The sequence below is a fragment of the Chrysemys picta genome, chromosome 15 (genome assembly GCF_011386835.1).
Source record: "Chrysemys picta bellii isolate R12L10 chromosome 15, ASM1138683v2, whole genome shotgun sequence".
NCBI lineage: Eukaryota > Metazoa > Chordata > Testudines > Emydidae > Chrysemys > Chrysemys picta.
Genome location: NC_088805.1, coordinates 26,028,778 through 26,055,690, shown reverse-complemented (window position 1 = coordinate 26,055,690; position 26,913 = coordinate 26,028,778). Strand labels below are relative to the sequence as shown.

General features: G+C 38.8%; 2 protein-coding genes and 1 long non-coding RNA gene across 19 annotated transcripts in view; 2 read left to right on the top strand and 1 right to left on the bottom strand.

Annotated features, from left to right (window-relative positions):
- DNAH10 (dynein axonemal heavy chain 10) overlaps positions 1-4,285 on the top strand; it is a 103,390-nt gene extending 99,105 nt beyond the window's left edge. The window contains exons 76-79 of the mRNA XM_008163490.4: positions 22-189; positions 721-901; positions 3,177-3,322; positions 3,802-4,285. Coding sequence (XP_008161712.2) covers positions 22-189; positions 721-901; positions 3,177-3,322; positions 3,802-3,948 — 642 coding nt within the window. The 3' untranslated portion in view covers positions 3,949-4,285. The remainder of the gene's footprint in view (positions 1-21; positions 190-720; positions 902-3,176; positions 3,323-3,801) is intronic.
- Positions 4,286-5,546: 1,261 nt separating this feature from the next.
- CCDC92 (coiled-coil domain containing 92) overlaps positions 5,547-26,913 on the bottom strand; it is a 226,700-nt gene continuing 205,333 nt past the window's right edge. For 9 of the 17 annotated variants that reach the window (XM_065568048.1, XM_065568049.1, XM_042852524.2 and 6 more), the window contains 3 exons: positions 9,948-10,093; positions 8,433-8,474; positions 5,547-7,287 (listed from right to left, as the gene is read on the bottom strand). In XM_065568048.1, the coding sequence (XP_065424120.1) occupies positions 6,512-7,287; positions 8,433-8,474; positions 9,948-10,093 (964 nt within the window). In that variant the 3' untranslated portion in view covers positions 5,547-6,511. Of the gene's footprint in view, positions 7,288-8,432; positions 8,488-9,947; positions 10,094-14,163; positions 14,274-21,891; positions 21,953-26,913 lie in introns of all 17 variants that reach the window. The other 8 variants (XM_005298736.3, XM_065568051.1, XM_065568052.1 and 5 more) reach the window with 3 other exon arrangements.
- Positions 20,321-26,720, top strand: LOC135975774 (uncharacterized). Its single transcript, XR_010592801.1, has 3 exons — positions 20,321-20,477; positions 21,463-21,639; positions 22,934-26,720. It is a non-coding gene; the product is annotated as an uncharacterized LOC135975774 (long non-coding RNA).

Here is a 26,913-nt window from a genome sequence, read left to right as displayed (position 1 = left end):
CTCTGCAAATTCTCTCACCAGGCCTTGGCTGGGGAAGTTGGAATGAGCAGTGAACTGGATGAAGTGGCTCGGGCGCTCTTTAATGGACAGATCCCTAGCATCTGGAGAAAGCTGGCACCTGACACACTAAAAACACTTGGAAATTGGATGATTTACTTTAAGAATAGGTATAACCAGTACACATCCTGGGTGAGTAAGAGAACAGAGAAACCGTCTTCTGTGTCTGCATTATTTAGTGCCCAAATAGAGTCAGTCTATAGGCTTCAACACCTAACACAAAATGCTTTAACTAAAAGCTATTTGAAACAAACCCATTTAGTTACAGTAATGACACCATGTATAGTGTTATTGAATCATAGAATATCAAGGTTGGAAGGGATCTCAGGAGATCATCTAGTCCACCCCCCCTTTCCTCAAAGCAGGACAAATCCCCAGCTTTTTTTTTTTTTTTTTATTACCCCAGTTCCCTAAATGGCCCCCTCAAGGATTGAACTCACAACCTGGATTTAGCAGGTCAATGCTCAAACCACTGAGCTATCCCTCCCCCCCCGCACTGCACACTGCTGATTAAATAAGATTCATTGGCCAATCTTTAGCGATGCTTAGCACCTGCAGCTTCCATAGCACTGAACCCCCAATTTTTGAATGAGGAGCAGGCACTTTCCTCATGGGACAGAGCAGTTCAGAATTTAAAGAGGTCTCTCTTGTGATTGATTCCAGGTTAATGAGGGCGAACCAAATGTTATGTGGCTCTCAGGACTACATATTCCCGAGTCTTATCTCACAGCTCTTGTTCAAGCCACCTGTAGGAAAAATGGCTGGCCGCTGGATCGCTCCACCCTGTACACACAAGTGACCCAGTATGGTACTGCAGAGGAAGTCACCGAGCGCCCTGGGCAAGGTAGCACTTTCCAATGCAGAGTTTGCAAAAGCGGTTGGTAATTGGGCTGCAAACACAATATTTGGCCATTTTATAAAGGTAATAAGTATTAGTTTGTTTTAACTTATGCCTTTACAGCCAAGAACTTGGATTTGTTTGTCACGCATGACCATTCAGTGGAAGGAACTGATGCCAAGGTATTCAGTGGGAATGGGAGTGAGGCTCTATCTATATATAAAATGCTACAGCGGCACAGCTGCAGCTACACAGCTGTAGCACTTCATTGTGGACACTACAGCAAAGGGAGAGGCTCTCCTGGCACAGTAGTAAATCCGCCTCCCTGAGAGGTGGTAGCTAGGGAATGGAAGAGTTCTTCCGTCAACGGCTGCCTGGGGGCCTGAGGTCAGCTTCACTGCAGTGCTGAGAGGCATGGATTTTTCACACCCCTGAGCGATGTCACTAATTTTCTAGGGTAGCACAGCCCTGAAAGGGACTGATGTTGAGCATCACAACAGCTAACTTTTAGGTTCCTAGAAAATCACTAGGATTCACAAAGCCTGGGTTTGGGGCCTAGGCTCCCTGTACAATCAATGTGGGGAGACAGGTGCCTAAGAATGGAAGTCACAAAAACCAGTACATTGAGCAGGGGCTGCCTGAACTAGCCAGTGCCATTGGTGGAGGAGAGGGGTCTGTGCTAGGCCCCATCCCTAAATCCAGGTAGCAGAGAAGCAGCTAGTGCTGTGCTCTGCAACTGGAAACCTCTCCTGGAGTCAGGTGCCTAAGGTATTTATTGCAAGAAACAGAGGAGGTGGACCAGCCTCCTAACTTTTAGCCCAATAGTGAGGGTACTCACCTGGGATGTGGGAGACCTCCAGTTCAAGTCCCCTCTCTGCCTGATTTGACCAGAAGTCTTCCACCTCTTGGGTGAGTGCCCTAACCACTGCACATAGGATAGTCTGATGTGGGGAGGCCCCTCAATTGCGTTCGTTGAAGCGACTGCACTTCATATAAATTATTAGCGAGTCATTGGCACAGAGGACTAGATGCTGGGTCTGTCAGGTGAGTGCCTTACCTACCAGCCTCATGCGCTCTGTTCCATTTTGCCTCTTTCATTATTTATACATAGTGGAACTGCTTCGACAGGAGAGATTGAGGGAATCTGGACTAGCTCAGTGGTTAGGGCACTCATCTGAGAGGTGCCAGATTGCTGGTCAAATCCCTTCTCCCAGGCAGTTGGGGGGACTTGACTTGAAGTTAGGGGGTCTCTCATATCCCAGCTGAATCACTGAGCTACAACGTATGAGGAAGATCCTCCTCCCCCCATGCTGTGTGGAGTTAGGTGGCCTCTGAGCTTGCCTAGCTCAGGCCCTGCAGGCAAGATCAGTGGATTTTCTGGCTCACACGGGGGCTTAGGCATGTGGACCCCTAGAGGGACACAGCAATGCATGGGCCCAGGGATGGAAACATAGGCACTTAAGGATCTTTTACAGGAAAATCTTGGGCACGGAGTGAGTTTAGGCAGCAGTTAAGCAAGGGCTTAGCGAATCTGGGATTTTGGAACCTAAGTGCCTTTGCAAATGTAGCTCTTAAGGCTTAGAACAGAGGGCTGGGAGTCAAGACTCCTGGGAGCCTTTTATTGCTTTGCTAGTAGCTTTCTTTTTGACCTTAGGCAAGTATAAGCTCTCTACTTTAGCTTGCTTATCAGTAAAAATATCAGGTGACAGTAATGCTAAGGGTTTATTCCTTAATATTAAAGACCTTTAGACAGATAACTACAGCCTAGCAGTAGTTATCAACGCTGGTCAACAAATCAGGGGAAATATTTGAACATTTTTGTAGTTTCCTTTGTCAAAATTTTCAGTTTTCCAATCTAATTATTAATTCACCAAAGACATAGGAAGTGCTGTATCAGTGCAGCAGGTGTCCATCACCTCCAATAGCCCTTCTTTGACAGAGGAAATTTCCATATAGTACAAAGGTGTTGAGGTGCTATACAATAACATGCCCCAGGCACTTAGTAGCTGGTTTATGCCCTGAGGCTTGAGCGCCTTTAAAAATGTTTAGCCTAGATAGTGTAATTCAAGATATTTTTAATTTTAAAAACTGCATAAAGTTGGCTTGTGCCTGATTCACAGTAAGTAAACATAGGAGTCACTTACAGTATTTCAGTGCACTGAGGTTGCTGTAAACCCATAGTAACAAGGTCTTGCAAGTCCAGAGAGAATGTGCCTTACAAAAAAAGAATCCTTTTCAAATGGATTCATTTAGCAAAATGTTGCTTTTCTACTTGCTGCAGGATGCTTTGTTTCTGGTCTATACCTGGAAGGAGCAGACTGGGACATTGAGAATTGCTGTCTTGCCCGGAGCAAGCCCAAAGTCTTGATGGTAGATTTACCTATTTTAAAGATAATTCCTATCGAATCACATCGGCTCAAACTACAGGTATGAACATCTTCCCTCAAGGATAGATTGACAGGCTCTTTCCTATTACCACAGGCAGAGCACATACAGATGTGACTGTTTTAACAGCAAAATAGCTTTAGAGAGGACTGTGTGTGAAATAGACAAGGCATCATTTTTGTCTTTCTTAATTAGATTTCTCTGCTGTTAGTTGCTATCAGTTGGTGACGCATTTAGTTTTGGACAATTAGGATTACTGTATGAAATGAAAATTGGGGAAGCTGATACATCCCTGTCCCCCTATCTGCCCCAGCCAGTGATTTAAATTAAGACTGTCTTAACATTATGGATTTAGGATTCTAATAGTGAATGCAAGCTTCTTATATCACCTTTACTAAAGGCATAAGGGTTCAATCCTGCAACACCTAATCCTTGTTAAGGATCCTTATTCATGTGATTAGTTTGCAGAGTCATGAGCCCCTGTTGTACTTCAAACAATAGCTGCTTTTCTCTTGTTTTAGAACACATTCCGGACACCTGTGTACACAACCTCCATGAGAAGAAATGCCATGGGCATTGGCTTAGTTTTTGAAGCTGATCTTTCAACCATAAAGCATATTTCCCACTGGGTGCTGCAAGGGGTGTGTCTCACTTTGAACTCTGACTGACACCTTAAACTGTCCATTTCCCACACCCAAAGTGCATTGGTGGATATCTGAGAACAACTTATGAAGTCAAATTAAGCCAAGAAGCACGGGATCAAGTTTTTTGCTCCCTATGTTTTCAAGAGAATTCTACTGATTTTAAACTGGCCCAGAGACATTTTCAAAATAAGTATTTGCAGCAATTTTTCCTAAGACATTATGATTTAGTAAATACAAAGCACCATGCAGTTTAACTTATATTTAATTTTGTCTTCAAATTTAAAGAAGAATTTTAGCCATTTATGTCAATTTGTATTTAACTTTTTCTATACTTTTGAAAAATAAAGGGTTTAGCCTTTTAGGCTGGAGAGTTCTTAAAACAAAATAATCTCGCACACAAATACTGTCATAGGTTGGGATGATTAGAAGAAACGTTTTTCACTTCCCCCTGCGTCCTGCTATGGTCTTTCTTTAGAAGAGATTCTTTCCGTGCCACAGACTGGTTTTGATATCATTGTAGCTTCAATCTTACACTTTACTGTAAACTTTAGACTCAGGCATCCCATCTTTAGACTCAGGCATGGGAAGTTGGATTACTTTCTAAAGCACTGGCTGATCTATAATGTCCTTAGTCTAAAGGATAAGTACCTACTTCCAACCTCTCCTAAGAAGTTGTTTCTTTTATTAGCTTAAACAAGTATTGTATTTTGAATTGGTAAAGGCACATCATGGACCTACCAGCATTTTGGAGTAGTCATTTGCTCAGTTTTATTTGTTGTGCTTTATCGGACAGCAGACTCATACCACAGCAAGAATGAGTGTTGAGGCTAACTCCCAGAAATTTAGGAGTTAAAGGAATATGCTTATACAAAATCTGCATTTGCGTTTTTGTGGTGTGTGTATTTGGGGTAGGGGAAAGGGCAAGCAGCTGGTATGTTACTGGGAGAGATGAAGTATTTTTGGGAGCATAGGAATCACATAGGACAGGTCAAAGACAACACTGTTCCTCCCATCCTTTGAAAACCAGCATGACAATACCCTGAGGAAAGCCAGGTTCTCCAGTACTGATTTCCTGTGGTCGCTTGGGTAAGTCATTTCAAGACACGGGTTAAAATGAGTAGCAGATTTATCCACGGCTGTAAAGTACCTTGAGATCTATGGTTGAAGTGTGCTACAGAACTGCAAACTAGGGCCATCTTCCAAACATCCGGAATGAGGGGTTTAAGGATAAACTACTTAAATATTTCTGTTTATTTGCTACTAGAGATACTAAACCAAAACAGTTTTTAAAATTGTGAGTTAAAAAGGAAAACATTCCCCTTTTTTGTCTCACAGTTTAGTAACTAATTTTCCTTTGAACTGTAGATCCCCATCCTCTTATAAAAAAAAAACCCCAGAATATTTGTACTTTGCTAATAATTGACAGTTTTAGTAATGGAATTCTCCAAACCATTTGAAACATTGAGAATGAGTTGAAGGGCTCCCAAGGTTAACATTCTCAAATAACTCTAAAAATACCATTTCGGTTTTGCATCCTTCCATGAGTGTGCCTCAGAACAGAGTGAGCCTGGTGTCTCCATAAAGTTGTTTCAAACTTAAAACAAAAACAAATAAATCATTGGTTAGGTCTGATGGTTTTTATGCTATTGTACAGTATACAGGCTAAGTATAAAAACAAACATTTCAATAGTGCACTTTTTGTGCAGTGTATTATTTTTACACCTTAGTAAGGCGTTTTAACAGCCTTGTACAAAAGGCACCATAGTGCAAAGTATTAATTAGTGTAAGCTTAATATTAACCATTCAATTTCTAAACACCAAAACAGGAGCCTGCTTTCCATTAGGACAGTGTTCATACTCTCTCCATGAAGACTTACACAATAGTTTTTCAATTGGTGTTTTCTTTCCAGAGTTAGTTATATATTAGGACCATTTGAAACGGTTAAAAAGAATGAAGAAAAGGAGACAAATCAAAATACAGGATTAATAAAATAAAGTTTGTTGGGAATTTTGTAATAGTGGAGAGAAATGTAACAAAAATATGAACACAATTTGATCAGGACCACCTGAAAAAAGTTCTCTCATAGGTTATCTTAACACATCTGCATTATTTTCAATGCTGCCATAAGAAAGGCTTTGTCATGAAAGTTAGAGTCTGTGTATGAAATGCTACATACACACCATCAAGACTTCAAAGGAACATTGACATTTTAAACATTAACAGCCAATACATATTGCTGGAGGTTTATAATTAGTATCTTTTTTCATTAATGTTGATTAATAATGCAGACTGTAGCCTGTGCTTTTGTCCACATATGCAGTTATAGTAAATGGAGTAGTACTTAGAAGCAAGCAGTCAGGTACACCTAGATTTGGCCACAGCATTTAGTAATTATATACTTTGCAATATGAACAGAGAGTCTCACTTGTGTTTCATTGAAGTAGGCTAATTATTAATGACAGATCTGGAAAAAATTTGGCATGCATGGGGCATTAAAAGAAACTTTACTGCAGATGAGATTTATCCTATTTGATCACAGTGCATAAACAGCAACAGAATAATAGAGCATCACATCAATCATTTGACTTATACAGTTCTGTCTGTCCCTGAATGCTTTCGGACCACTTTACTTCCATTGACCTGATCCACTGCTAATGTTTCAACCTCAGGCTGAGGCTGGGATGTTGCTACATGGTGAATTCGATGTGCCACACCAATATGTGCCTTGTGCTGCTTCTCTTTTGCTGGACTGTGTGATTGGCCTGATGTGCGTTCTGAAGCAATGGGTGGAATAACTAAAGGCCTCTCTTTGATCAGGTGGATCTCTGCAGTTTCCCTGGCCAATAAAAATGGAGTGGGATCAGGCATAGCATCAACAGGCTCTCGCAACAGCAGCTTTCGACTATCCGATCCTAATCTATAGGCCTCTTCAAACTCCGGGTTTAGTGGTGTTGACAGACTCTTTTTCATTCTGCGTCGGGGAGTCTCAGGTAGCTTATCTTTGGGAGGAGCTGGCTTGTAGTTGGACAATACTGGACTTCCAGATGGGGTGGCATCAGAAGTCCCACTTGAACTCATAAGCTTTTTCTTGGTAGCATGCAGTTGTGAAGTTAGATATGCAATAGTGCTTGCTCGCTGCTCTAGTTCACTTGACAGCATATTTAGCTTATGGCTTTTCATTTTTAACTCTTCTAAATATTTCTTTTCTCTTTCTTTGATGGTGTTTTCCAGCACCATTATCATTGCAGTCTTTTGTTCCAGTTCCTTTAATAATTCATTATTTTCAGCCTCTTTGACTTTCAGCTGAGCTTCAAGTGCTTCACATTTTCTTTTGAGTTCATCGCTTCTTGAATTACCATTTTCTAGAAGAACAGGAAAAGTAAATGGTTTCAAGCTAATTATAGCCACTGGGTAAAAATGAGCAATGCAACTCCTTTCTTTAAAATTAATTCTCAGAACGTAAGAATATCCCATAGACTAACTTCTGGAAATACCCTGACCACTTCATAGTTTAAAAGCTAACACGATAGCTCTTAGTTCAACAAAAAATTAGATACAAGATCAATGCCACATTCAGCAGCTTAGGATGGGGAGGATACCCAGTTGATGATACCAACTTGAAATAAAAATGAAGATAGCTCAGTTGTTCTAGGAAAGTAGCCAGAGATTATAGTAAATTTTGGTTGCTGAACGCTCCCAAATTTAAGTCATTTTGCAAATCCTGCAAGGCCATCAAGAGTAACAAGAACTCATTAACCTGGCTAGGAGAATGCCTGGCTGTACCACATTAGAAAGTCTATAAATGTTATGGTGAGCTAATGCTTAGAAGAGTGCTCTTCAAGTCAGAACGCTTGGGCACTATTCCTGGCTGCCCCACTGCCATGGCGTGACGCCTCGGGCAAATCACTTAATCTCTTCATATTCATCTTATCCTTCTGTAAAATAGGTACAATCAAATACTGAACACAAAGGCATGTTGTGAGGCCTGTTTGTACCCTTTTCCTAGTCTAGGGTTTATCCACAGCAAACATTACTGTTGTAACTATCAGCAGCTGAAGCACAACACATCTGAAATGCCTGGCAGTTTTTTCCAGATCTGTGATGCAGCTACAGTAGTCGCACAGTTTCAAGAATGTGATTTATGGGCAGAGTGAGAGTATTTATAGTTTCTGTCTTCTTGTACTGGAAAAGGGAAATGATGCTTTGGTGGTTAAAACAAAGAAATGGGGGTCAGCAGTTCTGGGTTTTATTCCTGGTCCTTCCATAGGCTTCTTTTGTGATCCTGGGATAGGAACACTTCACAAGCATTCAGAAATTAAGCTTAGCAAGTAAGAAAGCATTTGGGGATCCTGGGTTGGAAGGCACTATAAATTCTAACTGAAAAGTATTATTATATACTTGCGTTATAAAAAAAAATGCATGCCTACACCACACACCCCTACCCCACTACAAAGATGGAAGATGTTAACCAGACCATGAAAAGCATCACCTGCACTGCATTTCTTACCTGCCAGGTCCGAACTTTTCAGAGTCAGCTCATAGGTCAAATCTAAAAAAGAAAGCTGTTTTATTTTTTGGACATTACATAAGATTAAAATAGAGCATATCTGCAAAGAGGTTAGAACTGTCTTTTGCATTCATAGATGTTTCTAGTAACAAAAGGCTGCTTCAACAGATTTAAAAAGCTAGTGACTTAAAGAAAGCTACAGAAAATGCTCCCCAAACTACCCCTGTATCCTGCAGCTGCACATGTTAATTTTTGTGTTTAATTTTATTGAATTAAGTGTTTGTTTATTATGTAAATACTTAAAATGATTTTCATGACTAAAATTGAAGAGTAAAATCTGTTCTGTCCGGTTGTTCACTTATTAGCATTGTTTGCCATTGATCAGTTTAATAGACTATATTTTGCTTGAGCCCAATGCACACTTGTACACTAATACTGTGAAATAGTCTCTGAAAAGTTGTTGACTGGACAGAGCTTTGGAGAATATACCATAGGGAAAAATCCTGCATTGGCTGGGAATACACACTAGTTGGGACCTTACAGGGTTTCTGTGGTTCATTTGGTGCTGGTACAATAATTCATATTAAATGGAGCCAGTAGAAATGTAAGAGTGATCTTTGCTACTAAATCAAAATCAGTTTTCACCAACACATTAGACCTGAGTTCAAATTATAATTTTGCTAGACCATACATACATATTTTGCACTACAAACATTTTTATAAGCCCTTAAAACAGCAATACTGTAGAACCTCAGTTACGAACACCTTGGGAATGGAGGGTGTTCATAACTCTGAACAAAACATTATGGTTGTTCTTTCAAAAATTTATAACTGAACATTGACTTACTACAGCTTTGAAACTTTACTATGCAGAAGAAAAATGCTGCTTTGCTTTTATTCTTTTGGTAGTTTATTTTTAACACAGTACTGTACTTCCTTTTGGGGGAGGGGGTGTCTGCTGCTGCCGCCTGATTGTATACTTCCGGTTTCAATTGAGGTGTGTGGTTGACTGGTCAGTGCGTAACTCTCAGGTTCTACTGTACATTATTATTTGCTATAATAAATTATAGCAGAACCTTTCTACTTTGAATTAAGAGATCCACTGCAGATTACCATATTAGCAAGTAAGCCAATGTACGTGAAATAAATGAGAGAACACTTTACAAAAACACACTTTTCAGTTATTTTAACAATTGTACTTTATTTATGACAATAGTTTGTGTACTCAGAAATGTACATTGTTTGAGCTAAATACAACACAGGAGACGATGCTTTATGGAGATTTCAAAACTGAAGTGGATTGAACCTGCAGATTTTTATGCGATTACTAAAATATAATACTAATATAATACAAAGCTTCTTCTGAAAGTGCAGTTGGTCAAATAATATTTGAATACTATTGTGAAATAGTATTTCAAATGGCTTCAGGAAGGAGAGGACTTGGGAGTGAAGCCTGCACAAAGCTGAGCTGCTAAGTGTTCGTAGCAACACTGCTGGCAGTATTTATGTAACTACCTGTGCAATGCTGTTGCAGTCGTCGAATCTCAGCGTGCAAACCTTTGAGTGTGTTGGCATGTTCCCGCTGGAGAAACAACAGATTCTTCTGGGCACTGTGCAACTGGTTCTCCAGGTTTGAAGCTGCCATCCTGACATCTAGGAACCTGTTATTAAAGAGAGTCAGAGTTATAGCACACAGTTACCCTGCAGATATAAGGGTCCAATTCTAGCCTTGGGTGAATCAGGAGAAACTCCAATAATGTCCGTGGAGTTACACTAGTAGAACCAGTACAAAAGCAGAATCAGGCCCACAAAGAGTAAAAGGCATTTCACATTACCTGTTTATTAAAGCATTTAATGACACTTAGTATTGGAACTGGTCATTAACTTTCATAGAAAGTCTGAGTGCATTCTAGGCAGCAGCCTCCATGCTGAGAGCCGGGATAGGGGCACAGGGTGCTCATTTGTTTGTAGTTAACACATTTAAAGCATTAGCTCCAGACAGGCTTTAAGGCACTAATCCCTTAACAAGATAAAAGTGGAGTTCCAAGAAAACAGAATAATAGATGTTTGTTTTACTGTGGACTTTGATTCACCTCTTGAGGCACAGGAAATTAGGCACGCGCGGTAACTCCCCCTATATAGGGCAAGGAAACAGAGCACTGAAGTGCATTGTACCCAAGTATGGTGAAACCTTATTACGGGAACGTCCAAGACAGCAAATCATTTGCCTTTAACAAAAGGTTGAGACAAATGGTGCTGGAAACCTCTGGGACTGGGACACACTGAAGCTGTTGTTAAGGTTACCTAATGGAAGTTGGCTTTTGTTTAAATGTATACAATGGAACCTGCACTAAGAGAAGGTTGCTCGAGGAGAACTCTACGTTGTGTGGTGCTATTCTGTCTCTTATAGCATTTTCTACTGCACTGTAGTACAGATCCTTGCAACTTCTTGCAGGATTCTCAGTACTGGAGAACAGCCTCCTGACATTTCCATACAAGATAGAATTTCCAAGATTCTGTGATGACATACTATAGAACAAGACAATGGACCAATGGGATGTGTCATTTAATGAGAATATGGATCCGTTTTGGTACTCATAAAATGTTGGTACAAACAGAAACATTAAGACATTGGATTCTACAGATTGTAAGGCAGTAGTTATCTAGGGCTTGGATCTACCCCAAAGCACCCACATTGAGGTAAAAAGAGGTTCTCTGTGGCATTGAAGAGATGGAGATGGCTAATGGACTAGATGATCACAGTGGTCTCTTCTGGCTTTATAATTATGAATAGTACAACATTGAGTGACACAGCTACACAACACTAAAGACATCTTTCCACTGCACTACCATAACAACTGCAGCTCATGGGAAGACAATAATGATTCTCAGTGTGACCACAGGGACTCTACTCAGCATGGTGTAGTCAAGGACAAAAGCAAGATGGGACCTGTGGCAAGGGTAGTCGCATTCTCCTTTCGGAGAAAGACATTAAGGCAGTGGTCAGGGTCTGATTCTTGAGATTATTTTAAAAGGGCATTTTGGAGTGTTCTAGTCCCAGGGTGATCTGCACAGAGTAGTTGCCAGAAATCCAGAAGTGATAGTATGCAATTCATACAGTTGCCATACCTCCATTTTATGTGAGGTATTATGTAACCTCAGCCCCTGTGTTTCTAACTGAACCTTCATCACTTTAAAATCTCTTGGAGAGATTGCAGGGAAAGGGGAACATTCTTGCACACGGGGAAGTTGTGTCCAGGAATTAGATGGTTTTGGGAGGAAATTATGACAGAACACCAGCTTCCCAGAGATCAGCTTCCCTGATTACTTAATGCTCCAGTAAAGAAAACTGTAATATCAGTAATGCCAATCTCCAAGACAACCAAGAAGTGTGGGTATCCAGTGCTGCTGCACTTATCGATGCATTTTGATTTGGTAGTAACCTCTATATTTAGGTTGCCTAACACTTTCTATGAGAAGATTCTTGTGACTTTTTTTTTGAGAAGCTCTAACACCTCCACTGTTTGCAGCAGGTCTTTGAAATTCTGCAGGAAGAAAGCCCTCAGGCTAGGGAAGTGCCATTTGTTGGTCCCATGAAGTTGTTGAGGTTTGATAAAGTTATAAACGTTTGAAAATCACCATTTCCCTTCTCTTCCTTGCATGCCTCAGGAAAGTTTTGGCACCACATCAAAATAATTGCCAACAAACATTCTAAAGAGCTGGGTGCATGCTGATAAAGCGACAGCATCAGCACACGCTATACCGGAAACATGTGGAACTGTTGCAGCAGCTGGTGTGTGTGAGCATGAACCAGACTTCTCCCATATTGGCATGTGCTTTTGGGGCCAATCCCCCTTCTGGGGGCACCACAACGGGCAGGAGCTCCCTCAAACTCCAAGAAAGGGTGAAGAAAGATTTGTGCCAAGCTACTCCTGAGCATTCCCTGGCTCCAGTAGCCTATACCCCAGCTGGGACAACAGCCTTCTCCTACTGCCAGCTATTGTAGTTAGTCCGTAGCTCAGTGGCAGAAGTCTGTCCTGCAGGCTCAGGGTACAAACACTGATGACACAAGATGAGGTGTGTCACAGTTTTTCATAACAGAGTTTGTTTAAACTTTAAAAAAAGGACAAAAGTACGTACAAGAGACTATGTTAAGTGAACACCATTAAGATGGCAAAGTCAAGTACTCAAGAGTTAGAAGTGCCAGATTTATGGTTGCCCATGCAATCTTGTTTCTTCCCTCTTGTTCCATATGCATTATGATACAGTATTTAATTACATGATCTCGTCCGTCCCCCCAGGATCCCTGACTCATTCAGGGCACAGGATGGACAAACAAGGGGGAAGAATTAAGGTCACACTGGCAATCTTAAATGCTTGAACTTAAAACATAAAAGATGTTCTTTTAGGTATGTAATTACTTTTTAAAAACATCTTTATTTGGGAACATTAACAGCAAATTAAGTTAATGAAATTGAAAAATGTTTCTAAAAATACATACACTACTTTTTGACTTCCATCTCTCCCCCCAAAGTGAGAACCAGAGGATTTTGGGGCCTCTTGAATCTAGCTGGTAGTTAAAAAACAGGGTCTTGGTGATCTTACTTGGTAGCCAGAGCTGAAATATACAGTTCTGATGAGTCAGCTGGAAGCTGCTATTCCCATGGAAACAAGAGTTGCCCGGTCAAAAATGGAGTAAAGGGGCTTTTTGGGAATCAGTTTCCATGGAAGTGTAGCATGGAGCTTTCAGCTGATTTGCAGAAAAAAGCTCACGGATTAAAATGATTGTTTTACAAAAAATTCTAAATTAACAATGCTAGTTCAGTCTTTGCTGGGGTGGGTGGTAGCCTTGCCAGCATTGTGCTGACAATGTACAAAGCTAGTTAGTAGGCAACTAAATCACCATAATCATAACACATAAAGCAATGGAAAGTTATAGCCCAATAGTGCTCTAAGCAAAGGACTATTGTGCTGGACAAGTAACAAATAAGCTTTGGGTGGATGCTCTGGTAAAACCTGGATTTCAGTAAAACAGGATTGGTTCAGCACAGTCTTTGCAAGTGAGGGAGGAGGCTTTGCTGAGAGTCACTCTGTTGCCACCACAACTGTATTTTGTCAGAGCCCACAGGGCCAGATGATAATTTTTAAATGGACTTTTCAGCTATATTCGTGACCTTGGGGCACCATTAATTTTAAGCATTGTCAATATTTCTGTTGCATTACCTTTTCAGAATGATGTAGCCTACTCTGAAAAGCCAAGTTCAGCCAGATAAAAGCTTTACAGCATCATCTGATTCTTAAGTGCTCATTGTATTCTCACTGAATGCAACAGCAGAATGAAATCTGCATTAGAGACCATTCCCCAAACATGGCAGGATTTTCAGATATGGTTACAGTGCTTTACACTCTTAAAAAAACTGCAGTGGCAGATGGGGGCTCAAACAGGATTTTTGTTAATATCAGCAATCGATTTATTTGGTTAATTTCAGTGTATAAAAAGAAAAAAAATTTTTTAAAGAGATGTCTATAAATAATATCTGGAAACCTTTCCTATCACAATTGTTACCGATAGCAGCTTTGTGCCTGTAGGTTAAAGTGAGATGAAAAGTTTTAAGAAAAAATTAGAAGACTTAAAGACACAAAGAGTAACAGAAAAGATGTTCAAAATATATAAACCTTCCAAATAAATATATTCAACAAAATAATACTATATGTCAGAAAATAAGACAACCTGATTGGATTTCTTCAGCGTCTATTATACAGTAGTATTACTCCACACCAGGAGTTATTTTTTTCACATAGCTCCCTTAGGTCTTAAGGATCACATTGGGATTAACTAGTCTGAAGGAAAAAATAAAACAGATTAGTTTTATGAGGCTGGCAGGAAAATGTGACATCAGAAATTGACAATATGGACCTAGGACATCTTTCCCCCTGCAGAAGTTAATCAGGGAAATCTATGGAATTTAATACACAAGCGTTTCTGAGGTAGCAGCCCCTCTCAGGTAAGCAGTTTTCTCCTTCCTCTGGATGATGAAGGGAGCACAGCCCTCCAATCCTGAGAGTATCCTGGGGTCTTCCTGTGTTTTTACTCCGCACTACAGCAAATCCCAGGGGATGCCTTGTGGTCATGCCTGAACCTTACCTCCTCCTTTGAGAAAAACAGAAGGTGAAGGGCAATGATAAAGTTAATGCTACACAAAGTAGCATTCACGTCTGCTGAAGTTTCCATGGGTATGCGGGCATCCCCCAATTCCACCGTTAGCTTGCCCAACCGTACCTTCTTCCAAGACAGGTGGAAACAATCCCATATAGTCTCTGTGGAAGAAACTGTGCATTTTCTTGGAAATGGGGGGAAATATCACTCCGTACAAATAAGAGGGAACTTTATATCTTTGGAAGACAGAGTCATGGTATGGACATATAATAGCTACCTGCCTTTTGAATTCTATGCTTTTGCAGTGCAGAAATGTCATTGTATCCTAATTTAGATGACTTTTCCTAGAGCAAGGGGTGGATTGGGAGAAGAACTGGAAAAACTCAGATAACTGACTGTTGAACAGCTTCTCAGACGCTAGTTGATCAATCATTATTCAGCTGGCTCTAATTCTGCAATGTTTTTTGCTAGATATCTATTAGCTAATGCACTCCCCATCTGGTAGTCTAGGACGAGAAGAGGGGCTGAACACAATATTATTTACTCATCTGGGAAAAGAATAAAAAAACTTCACTTGAGCTATTCAAGTGGAAACCAGTTAAATAAAAAGTATAAATTATTATTTTCCTGGGTTGACAGCAAATTGTTTTGTACTGCTAGGCACATAGTAACCTAACAGGATGCAAACTTAACTTGAAAGGGATTGTTATGGATGATAAGTCCAAAGATTCTGAAACTGATGTTCCAAAGCACAAATCATATGAGCGTAAGAAAGGATCAACCTGAATAAACCTGGCTGTGTAACAAGCTGGACCTCTATTACTGATTCACTCTTAGTCTGTGGTTGGGCTAAATTTTCTAGGCCAAGATGATCACAAACTAGGAATACAGACACCCCCCGGGTTATGCAAATCCAACTTACGCAAATCCGCACTTACGGAAAAGTTCCATAAGCTAGAAATAGGAGGGGTTTTGGGGTTTTTTTGCGTAATTGTTGGGTATATGTTTCCGACTTATGCAAAATTCGAGTTACGCAAGGTGCTCTGGAACGGAATGCTTGCATAAGTTGGGGAGCGTCTGTATATTAAACATTTCCCACACACTTCCGGAAGAGGCTCACAAGCATGGATTTAAGCAGGGAATAGAGGGAAGAGGTTTGAAAGGTCAGGGCCCGACACCCCAGAAGAGTGCAGACCAAAGGAGGATTTTGAAAAGAATGGGAGATACCTTAACCTTTCCTGGTGTGTCTAGTATTTACAAAGCACACTACGTTCAGAAACAATCAACGTTTCTTTCTGGTGCCTTTGAAGCAGCTCATTCTTTATGTTGCATACATAGCTTGCTCTTTACACTTTAGCTCTTTGTCCTCACTCAATAGGGTTTTGTTCGTTGCTTTGCCAGGGAATGTTTGTAATCTGGGAATTATTTACTGCACCAAAAGTATTATTGAACAGGATAATGCTGCCATGAATGCTTTAATGAGGAGTTCCCCCATGGTCAACAGAAATGAACTAAACAACTGTCTCCCTACTCAGAGCACTGTCACTATTACATGAAGACAACTCTTTGACTGGTTTCAGAGTAGCAGTCATGTTAGTCTGTATCAGCAAAAAGAACGAGGAGTACTTATGTCACCTTAGAGACTAACAAATTCATTTGGGCATAAGCTTTTGTGGGCTAAAACCCACTTCATTGGATGCATGCTGTGGAAAATACAGTAGGAAGATATATATACACAGAGAACATCAAAAAATGGGTATTGCCATACCAACTCTAACGAGACTAATCAATTAAGGTGGGCTATTATCAGCAGGAGAAAAAAAAACTTTTGTAGTGATAATCAGGATGGCTCATTTCCGCTCTTTGACTGTTATTCTGCTTTGTGTCTGGCATGAGCCAAAGAACTACAAATGGTATTGAAACAAAAAGACTAAGTTTACCTTAACGAGATTAGGTACTGCATGTCTAGTCAGTTTGGACCAGATTCCGAGAGTTCAGTGCAGTTACTCTCATTTTACAATGCTGTAACTGAGGGCAGAACTGGACCCACTCGACCACAGCCTTTGGAGACTGATGCAAAAGCCACTAAAAAGCACGGTGCATGGCCTTCCCTTAAGTGCTCATAAAGATTATTTTGCTCCCTTGGGACGATGCTTCATGATCTGGTGAATGCAGGTAGGCAGCTGAGCACACATGTACAAACAGAATTGTATTGAGTTTTTCTGGGTGCATCAACTGTACTTTTGAAAATAATTTAAGTTTTTGCACAAACACTTTGATAGAACTTTTATGCTTCACCACTCCTGCAGGACGAGAAAGAGGATATTGCTTTGTTTTCACAGGAACTCAGTGCTATTCAATGGGATGCACTCAGCATGGCTCGTGGAATTTTAAAATTTGTAATCCCCTTTTGAGTGACTAGCATGACCTTTGAAACTCCATCCCATGCTCTACATTTCATCTTAAAACATGTTGAGACACATGATTGAAGAGAGCACTAGATTGATGCACAGTTAAAAACAATCGCAGTGTCCTGAAAATACACGTCACCAATGGCAACTCATTGTAACACAGTCAGTCCTTGAACAAAAGGCAGCTAACTTTGAACTTTATGATTTGGAATATTACTTTTTGCAATTAATTCAGAAGCCTTACAGGGATACTGTCAACTTAAAACTTACACTTTTGTCTGAAATTTTTTTTCGTTACTGTTAGAAATAATATGCAAGCTGACAACAAGCAAAAAGCTAGAGGAAATAAAAACCTTTTCAGATGTCAGATAGCCTAAAGTAAGCAAACACCTTACATCTAGGAGGTTTCACTGTTTCCATGTACAATCAGTTTCCCTATTTGTGTGAGTCTTTCACGTAGCAACAAGGGATTGTTTCTTAAAGTCACAAAAAATGACAGGAATAGACTTTGGAGCAAGCTCAGTACCTGAAACTATTTTTAACTTCTAAAAACTGACTCAAATTCAAGTTGATAGCATCCCTTTCCTAGCATCTCCATTGGTCTCCATTGAGACCACCACCTTCGTCTAAAATCTCATAGGTTTAGGGTTTAGCATCCAGAACTAAACAAGTACAAAGTATTATTATTACTATATTAAAGGGAAAAATCTTCATAGCAAGGAGATCCAGACTCAAGAACTACTTGCATGGAGATCTGAGTTTTTTTCCGAGCAGGTAGGATAGTGGTGACTTTTTATAAGCTGAAGGCAATTTGGGCCCTTTGGCTGGAATCCACAGTCAAAAGAAAACTTAAGTTATAGGTACCATAAAACATTTAGTTTTGCAACTTTTTAAAGAAAAAAACAACTTTCAACCTTTCCAAATATTTAAGAAGTGATACAAATTAATAGGTTTCAGAGTAGCAGCCGTGTTAGTCTGTATCCGCAAAAAGAAGAACAGGAGTACTGGTGGCACCTTAGAGACTAACAAATTTATTAGAGCATAAGCTTTCGTGGACTACAGCCTATGCATCCGAAGAAGTGGGCTGTAGTCCACGAAAGCTTATGCTCTAATAAATTTGTTAGTCTCTAAGGTGCCACCAGTACTCCTGTTCTTCTTTTTACAAATTAATAGAGGACGATATTTACAAGTCAAACTCCGCTGATTACAAACAACAGTGAGCATGACAACTGTTTTACAGCTACAATAGTGCTAGTTATTTAGGGTATGTCTACACTTCAACTGGGAGTGAACATCTAGTCTGGGTAAAAAGACATGCTAGTTCAGCTCAATCTAACATACTAAAAATAGCTACATGAATGGTGCGGCTCAAGTACCAGTATGGATTCTCAAGCCCACCCAGTCACCTGGATCTGAGTTCTGCCAGAGCTGCAATAGTCACACTGCTATTTTTAGAGTGCTAACTATGTCTACCCAGGCTGGGAGGCTTTCTCCCAGCGACAGTGTAGATATACCCTTATAGTTTTCATACTGTCATTAGCACAACGAGTGTGTCGGCAGTATTGTGCTAGTTCTTTTATCTAGACAAACGTACGGTGTTCCACCCTAAACCCATGAGATTTTAGACGAAGGTGGTGGTCTCAATGGAGACCAAAAGGAAAAATATGTAAATACAATAAGAAATGCAGGATCAAGCCCCCAACCTGCCCATAAAGATTTATGGACATACACAGATTCCCAGAGACAGAGGAACAGATAAATTTAATCAAACAACATTTCTTCAGGTGCACCAAAAGGAGCATGCAAGTAGATTCGTTTGTGTAAGAATCAGTCCAAGACTTCACTCACCTTCCCGGATGAAGTCTTAAATAAATGTTAAAATTCTTCTACCCACCCCAAGAAGTGAATGTTTTCCTAGCTCCTCTCAGTGTCGGCATGGCTCTGTGTGGATGATGCAGTGTTACCTGCCAAAATGAACTATATTATGCAAGATGAAATCTTGATACAAGTCAAAAGCAGACGTATTCAGCAGCTCTTAGAGGGCAAATCCCACTCTATTGTGGCATACTAGAAAAAACGCTTCATGGTAGATCTGTCTCAGTGCTACAGAGTATTTTTTCTTAAAAAAAAAAAAAAAAAGAAAAAATTCTTAAGCCAAAATGTAAAATAAATTAAACTGAAAGAGTTGACAAAAGTAGGAATCTTGCTTCACAAATGATAGGCAGGGCTGAGAGAAAGGGCTCCTTCTGATCTGAAGCGTTTGGATGTAGTTCAAAATATTTCTGAGGGAGTCAGAAGCCTTTTCTGGCTGTGTATCAGGCTCCTGTGGACAAACTGGAATGCCTTCACATAGCCCTCACATCATAAGATAAGAGCAGAGAGATGGTGGCTTAGAATCCAGGAGGGAGAGCATATTAAGACAGTACTGGAATGAAGCTAACTAGCCATTTTTATAAGGTTTTATTTTTGACGGAGGGAGATCAGTTAAACAAGAAAGTCATCTCTTTCCAGATGGTACCCATGCCATCCATCTCCAGACATACCAAGCACTTGAGCACCCTCCAGACATGCATTCACATCTTATGCTGGAATACACTATTTATGCAGGCAGGCAACTAACTTCCTCTCAGCTGAGAGCCAATTCCTTACTTGATCAAAACAAATCATAAGCTGACAGAATATTTTCTTATGTGTTGTAGCAAATCCAGTTTCAGGAAGTCACCTAAAGAAAGCAGGGGCACAGTGTATCTTTTGAAGACCCTTTCTAGTCAGCTTCAGTTCACAGATGACAAAAGTGTTCCTGTCAAACTGACTGTGAGGGTGCACCCCATAAGGCTTTGTGGACATTTGCTTATGTATATATATATATATATATATATATGACATAATTGGAATATGTTTTATGCTACATATGCCATATAACATATCTCTTGAAAGGTTATGATCGACTGAATCTATTCATCCTATTTGTAGGCATGTATCATTTTTTAATTCGAAGTTATGAATATTGGCTGTGTACTTGCTTGATTTTTAAGTAGCCTTAGTAAAGCATTTGGTCAGCTTCTCGAGAAAGGAATGTGCAAATTAAGTGCCCAATCAAGAAATACTTAATGAATAATGGATCTTGGAAGGCTCCAATCAATATAAGAAGTGTTCCTGAAGACATTCAAGATAGTATGTGGGCAATGGCTGCTGACATGCGACTTGCCCATGTGACTCTAAAACTCCATCTTGGAGCTGGACTTCGCAGAGGAGAGCGGAGGGGGGCCTCCACCCACAAGAGAAAGTCTATTTAAGCCCGTGGGAGATCCCTCCATTTTGTCTTCAGCTGGCTCAAGAGATAGCAGCTCCACCCCAAAGGGTACCTGAAAGAAACTGGAACAAAGGACAGTAACTACAGGGGGTGTGAGTGATTGCTGGACCCAGACTAGAAGGAGACTAGTCTGTAAAAGGAAGCTTACTGGAACACCTCTGAGGGTGAGGTTTTATCTGTATTCAGCTTTCTTACTGTATTAGCCATAGACTTGCGTGTTTTATTTTATTTTGCTTGTAATTCACTTTGTTCTACTTTGTTCTGTTACTACTTGGAACCACTTAAATCCTACTTTCTGTATTTAATAAAATCACTTTTTACTTATTAATTAACCCAGAGTATGTATTAATATCTGGGAGGGCAAACAGCTGTGCATCTCTCTCTATCAGTGTTATAGACAATTTATGAGTTTACCCTGCATAAGCTTTATACAGGGTAAAACGGATTTATTTGGGGTTTGGGCATCTGAGTGTTAAAGACAGGAACACTTCTTAATTTGCTTTCAGTTAAGCTTGCAGTTTGTGGGACATGGTTCAGACCTGGGTCTGTGTTTGTGGCCGGCAAGCGTGTCTGGCACATCCAGGCAGGATTCTGGAGTCCCAAGCTGGCAGGGAAAGCAGGGGCAGAAGTAGTCTTGGCACATCAGTTGGCAACCCCAAAGGGGTTTCTGTGATCCAACCCGTCACACTGACTTTTCATGTTACTGGAAAAGCATGCAACTCAAAGGATAAAATAATAAAATATGACAGACATGCACAGGTTTCTCCTTTTGATTAAAAATTGCAATGTAGAAGCCTTGACTATATAACAGGACCACACAATTTCCTCCTAACAGGCTATGGTAAATATTTTCCTTTCTCTGGTTGCTACAAAACATATAAGATGCTTACTAATTAAGCCAACATCTCTCATGCCTCAGATATATAAGTCTGCCTGAATTGCCACCTCTTTACCACCAATGATTCGTGTATCATTGCCCTCACATTTTTCTAAGCCTTATTTTATATTTCAAGCATAATTATAGTCTCTGGAAAGGAAAGAGAAAATTAACGTATCTTTTCCTCCCCTCAGAATGAGAATATAGTCCTATCTTTGTTAAGAAATCATTTCTAACATTTTTCCTGGTTATTTTCCCCTGCTGTTTTCCAGACAGACATATGTGGCCTCCCCAGGATAGTAGCAGGAAGATCAATTAAGAGGAGACAGTCTTGACAGCAACAATTTAAAGTTCCTAGATGTTCAGAAAATGAACAAATGAGCCACCTTGTACTCTTTACAGACGCCTCAGTGACTTCCTGTAAATTTGACACAATCTATCTTAAAATCGTAAGTATTGGCAAGAATGATTCAAATGAAGATTATACAATCCTTCTCACCCCCTGAGACTACACAAGTCCGATAGATGCCACAATTAAATCAGAACAGATTGAAGCAAGCTTCTGTTAGGTCAGAGAAATACTGTGGCATATACATAAAGACATCACCAGCACTGGAGTGATTCACAGATGGTATTAGACAACATCATCATGGGCAAATGATTCTGTACAATGTCAGAAGTGCCAGAGACAGTATAAATACCTAAGTAGATAGGCTGTGACCTATGTCCATTACTCAGGATCCCAGTTCCTTGCACATAGAGCTGGTCAGGAAAAAAAAAAAGTCTACTTCAGTAATAGAACTCTGAAATTTTCATTTCAAGGTGTTAAAAAACAGACTCATTTTGGAGGAAAATATCAATTATTCTGATATAAACATTTTTTTTAAAGGAAATCAATTTCACGAGGCGTGAACATTTCTACAATTTTTTTATAAAAAAATGAATCATTTTTTGACTAAAAATTGTTTAATTTCAAGTAGCTTGTATGCACAGATTTGAATTTTCTCCTCCTTTTGTTCCTTGAGAACATCACTTCATTTCTCTCTCCTCCATTTTGAGAACAGACAGTAGTTTATTACTTAATGTAATTTCCATCAGGGCTAAGGGAAAGCCATAGCAAAAGGGTAGGCTCTGCCTTCAGCCCTGAATACAATTAGATTTGTGGTCAGCGATGCAATATTACAACTAACTACCATATGTCATTTTCACTACTGGAGACAATTCCATAGTCAGTGAAAAAGAAAGAAAAGTTCCATCTTCTTCTAGGTAGAGAAACAGTTTTAATATCACTTAATAAATTAAACAGAATTTGTAATCAGCTACAAGAAGTTCATTAAAGAGGCCCTTGAAAATGGAAGCAAAAAATTCAAAAGCAGGATCAGGCCTTAAATTATTTAGAAGGCAAAGAATTTTTCCTACAAGGACATACTCTGACTGTTATGTATTCTGTACATAAATTTGGAGCTATAATGGTGTTTAAATTAGAAATATGATTCTAAAATATAGAGAAACCAAATCTCTTAGATATTTCAGGTGTCAGTAATCCCTCATGAACTGAGATCCAATATTTTCATGTTATTTTAAAGGAAGAGTTTATATTGACAATATTGTGGGAATCCCAGGAGAGATTCAGAGGAAAGGATTTGCCATCATTTTTGGAATGCCCTGATTCTGAATGTTTGACTTTTCAACTTTCATGTTTCATTAACCCTAGTTCTTTGCATTTAATTTCCATTGTTTTAGGTTTAGTTTTTATAGGAAAAGGACTCCTTCCCCATATTATCTGGAGCTATTTGCCTATACAACCTAATTACAAGCCAAAATGCCTTTACCCATTTATCTGTGCACAGTGATCAACAGTTTACTCTGAGGAATGCATAAATCTCAAACTATATCTAGCATATATGTAAAACATATCTGGGCAAAACAAGCTGGAGTCTTTCAGCACCACAAAGAGAATCGTCCTTCCAGGAAAATCCATTTACAAAGAAGGCATCTGGACATCCAAATCAGAACACAACTGACAACAATTCTATACCTATGTTCAATTGCTTCACTTTGATGATAAGTATATTAGAGGGCTCACTGCCTGCAAGTTAACAGTATTTTTTTATGTAAAATACTGAAATAGTGTAAAACAGTGAAAATTTCACTACCTGTTCATCTACCTCCCGTTATACTGTTTCATAAATGTACGCTCCATTGTTTTACAATAATGACTTAGAACTACAAACATGTTCAATTTTTTTGCTTCCCTTATTTTGCTCAAAATAAGATATTTAAGAGCAAAAGATCCATATGACAAACAATGGTTGTATTATTTGAAAAAAATGCAATTAAGGAACAGCATATGAATGATAGATTTATTTTTTTTTAATCAGAAGAGTAAACACAAACACTCACAGATGTCTTATTAATACTACATCCAGCTATTGTATACTCCTAAATTATGCAGACTAGAGATATAATACGGGGTGGACAACTTGAACCAAACCTTTAAAAGTAACTGGAAACAAAAAAACATTCTGTTTTTAATTGCTTTGGGCTTACTCTGGTTCCCACCTGAAATGGAGTTTGCTTTCCAATAATTAAAACAGCAAGAGAAAGTGCTACATTTGTAGGGTTAACATGCAAAAAGATTATTTCACAGAAAAACTGCCTACCCAGTGTCTGCAAGCAGCTGATAGAGTTTTGAAGAGAAAACAGAGAGTAAACAGGATTTAAAAAAAAAAAAAGATTAATTTGAAAACAATTTATAGAATGTGTCATAGTTCTGAGCACAGTAGGTTTTATTTTAAAGGCCTGTTTTGTAAACAATGTATCTTCAGCATGAGTTGTACCAGAGAACAGATGCTGTGCACTGAGTTAGATCTACCATTGCAGAAACAGTGTTGTGTTTACTTTACCTGCAAGTGAGAAATCTGTTGTCTACAGGAGTAACAAGCAACATGAAAGAAAAAGTTACGCAGTTAATGTTACATGTTTGCCTCTTTTTGTTAACTAAAAATACATTTGATATAAGATCAGTGCTGGTGGACCAATCTTCAAGATCCTAGGACTCTCAGTGCTCCAATATTAATCTTCTAGCATTTTAAAGGCCTGATTCCGACCGAAGTAAAGTCAATGAGAATTTTACAACTGAATTCACTGAATGGAAGACTGTCCCCAAAATATAACAGGATAAATGTATTTGCAATATTTTTTTATATTGTTGCTTTATGAACATATTATTATGAAGGAGGGGAACTGTATTTAAGTACAATAGTTCAAGTGTTTATCCCACATTCAGAACTATCATAATCTAGTTAGCTGACTTCTCCAACTAGCTGAGCTATGATACTGATATAATACTAGCATCACCCCTGCAAAGTAATTTCTTCAGGCAATGGTGACGAAGATTCTGAGAAATACAGACAGTACTATGGGTATTGTTCTACATCCTCTTGTAGGCAGAGAAACAGTTTTAATATTGCCTAATAAATGTAACAGATCTTGTAATCAGCTACAAGAAGTTCATTAGAAAGGCAAACACTGGCCCTTGCAAAGAGGAACAAAGAAATTCAAAGCATGACAATGTTCAGTGAATTACCTTACTCTAACATTCAAACAAAAATATTAAAATACAGCACTAAAACAAGAATGGGCCAGGGAATGAATGTCCCAGAAATTTTATTTTGGCATATCGTAGATGCAAAAGGAATCAACAAGATCTAGTTATATAGTTGCAATAAGATTTTTTCTACAAACAATGGGCAACCTCTCCAGTTTAACTCCTTCCACGCTCCTGGGCTGCATCATTCAGCACAATTATTACAAAGGGTATGGCAGGAGCTGCTGGAAAACTACCTTATTGTACAATATTCAATATTAATTTAGCTTGTACAATTAATTTATAGTAAAATATTCTCATCCCTTAAAGCAGAATCTACAAAAGGTGTGTATGGGTTTTTTTGTCTGTGGATACAATAACAGTGTTGCTGTGACACAAATGTATGGTTTTACTGTGCACTACAGTAAACAGACATGAAAAAGCCTGCATAAAGAGCCAGACCTCAAATAAGAGTCACTTAGTACAACCATCTTACAAAACCTCTATTTTTCCTTTTCTAGGGCTTCCCTTTTTTTCAGATCTTAGATTCCTAAACCCCTTTTAGAATCAAGAAAGGGAGAACAGGACAAGACTGTGGAACAAGGAAGCTACAGACACTGTTCTCTGGCCAGTACATGCCTAAGTATTCCCATAAAGCATCCAATATTACGATTAAGTCATTTGGATCACTGATCTTGCAATACCTCATCAGACTTAAAAAAAAAAATGCTACTATTAATTATTGACAAACTGATCAATTAAGTCACTTGTGTTAGCTGGTGGAGCAAAAGATTTCAAAGTATTATAGAAACAGTACTTCAGGAATATGAAAGATCAAAGTTATATACAAGATAGTGAAATAAGACTAGTTTGCTTCTAAAAATTAGTCATTTAGAATATTTTACTATTAAAAATAATGAGATGACACATGTGTAAGACCTCAGACAGAAAGATGGATTATTTTATATTTGTCCACTTACATACATACAAAGTATACACTGGAGATCCTGATGCTATAAAAATAATCCCTAGATACCATCTTACATTTAGTTTTAAATATTCCTTAGACATCTTTCAGTACTTTTAAAAGTCTAAATAAAGTAAATACCAGGCTAAAGATAATATCAAGAGCAAAGCTTGCAAGCTAGTTTATTCCACCTGCAATCCTAGTCCATCCTACTATACTATATACAATGTTCAAAAAGTGCATTCCTTACAGGAAAAACATCAGAGGGGAATTTTCTTTCTGCCCACTGATGACAAAGGCTCACTGATGACTCCTCCAAATGAATACACAGTAATTCTCAAAAGGTTTTAGATTTTAATAATGAGCCACATTGAAAAAAGTTTTTAATTTTACAAATTATGCCAAAGAAAAATAGTTTATAATTTTAAAACTGCTGTTAAAAAGGATAACATTTTTAAAATTTGAAATCAAATTTATGAAATGTAAATTTTTTTCAAAATTACTTGTTTACAATTTTAATGTTCAACTCTGTTATTATGAATCTTATAATCAGCATTTAGCTTGGCTGTCACCGTTCTTCCTGCAACAACGCTTTTAACATATAGTACGCAGTACACTTAGTAATAGCTACAGCAGTTATGCACCAGTTTGTCCAATTATTCATTTTATAGATTTTTAGGCATGTAATGTCTTCCTGAATCATGACCTCCCCACCTTTGAATTGAAAATTCAATTAAACAACAAAACATCATTGAAATCTCAATATACTTCATAGAGTGGATGTACAGCTTTAATATTCAACGGAACAGATAACATATATGGGATTTAATGGATAGATTTCTTATTTTTGTCCTTTTATTAGCTGTTCCAGTATATCAATAGTTTTAAATAGTTAAATGAACCTTGGGATATGTATAGTTTTATGAATGCCTAAATGTGCATCTATATTAAACTAAGACAAGATCATAATTCTCTCTTACTAGTTCAGTCATACTACTGTACCACCCTAAAGGACTATATTTACTAGCGAACAAACAGTAAATAAGGAGGGACTGCACTACAGCCACACTGATATGAAATGAAATATTAAAATATTAAGTTGGATAATTCCTACTGTATAAACATCAACAAAGGCACATTTTATCTCAAGTGTTTACCCATCCAAAC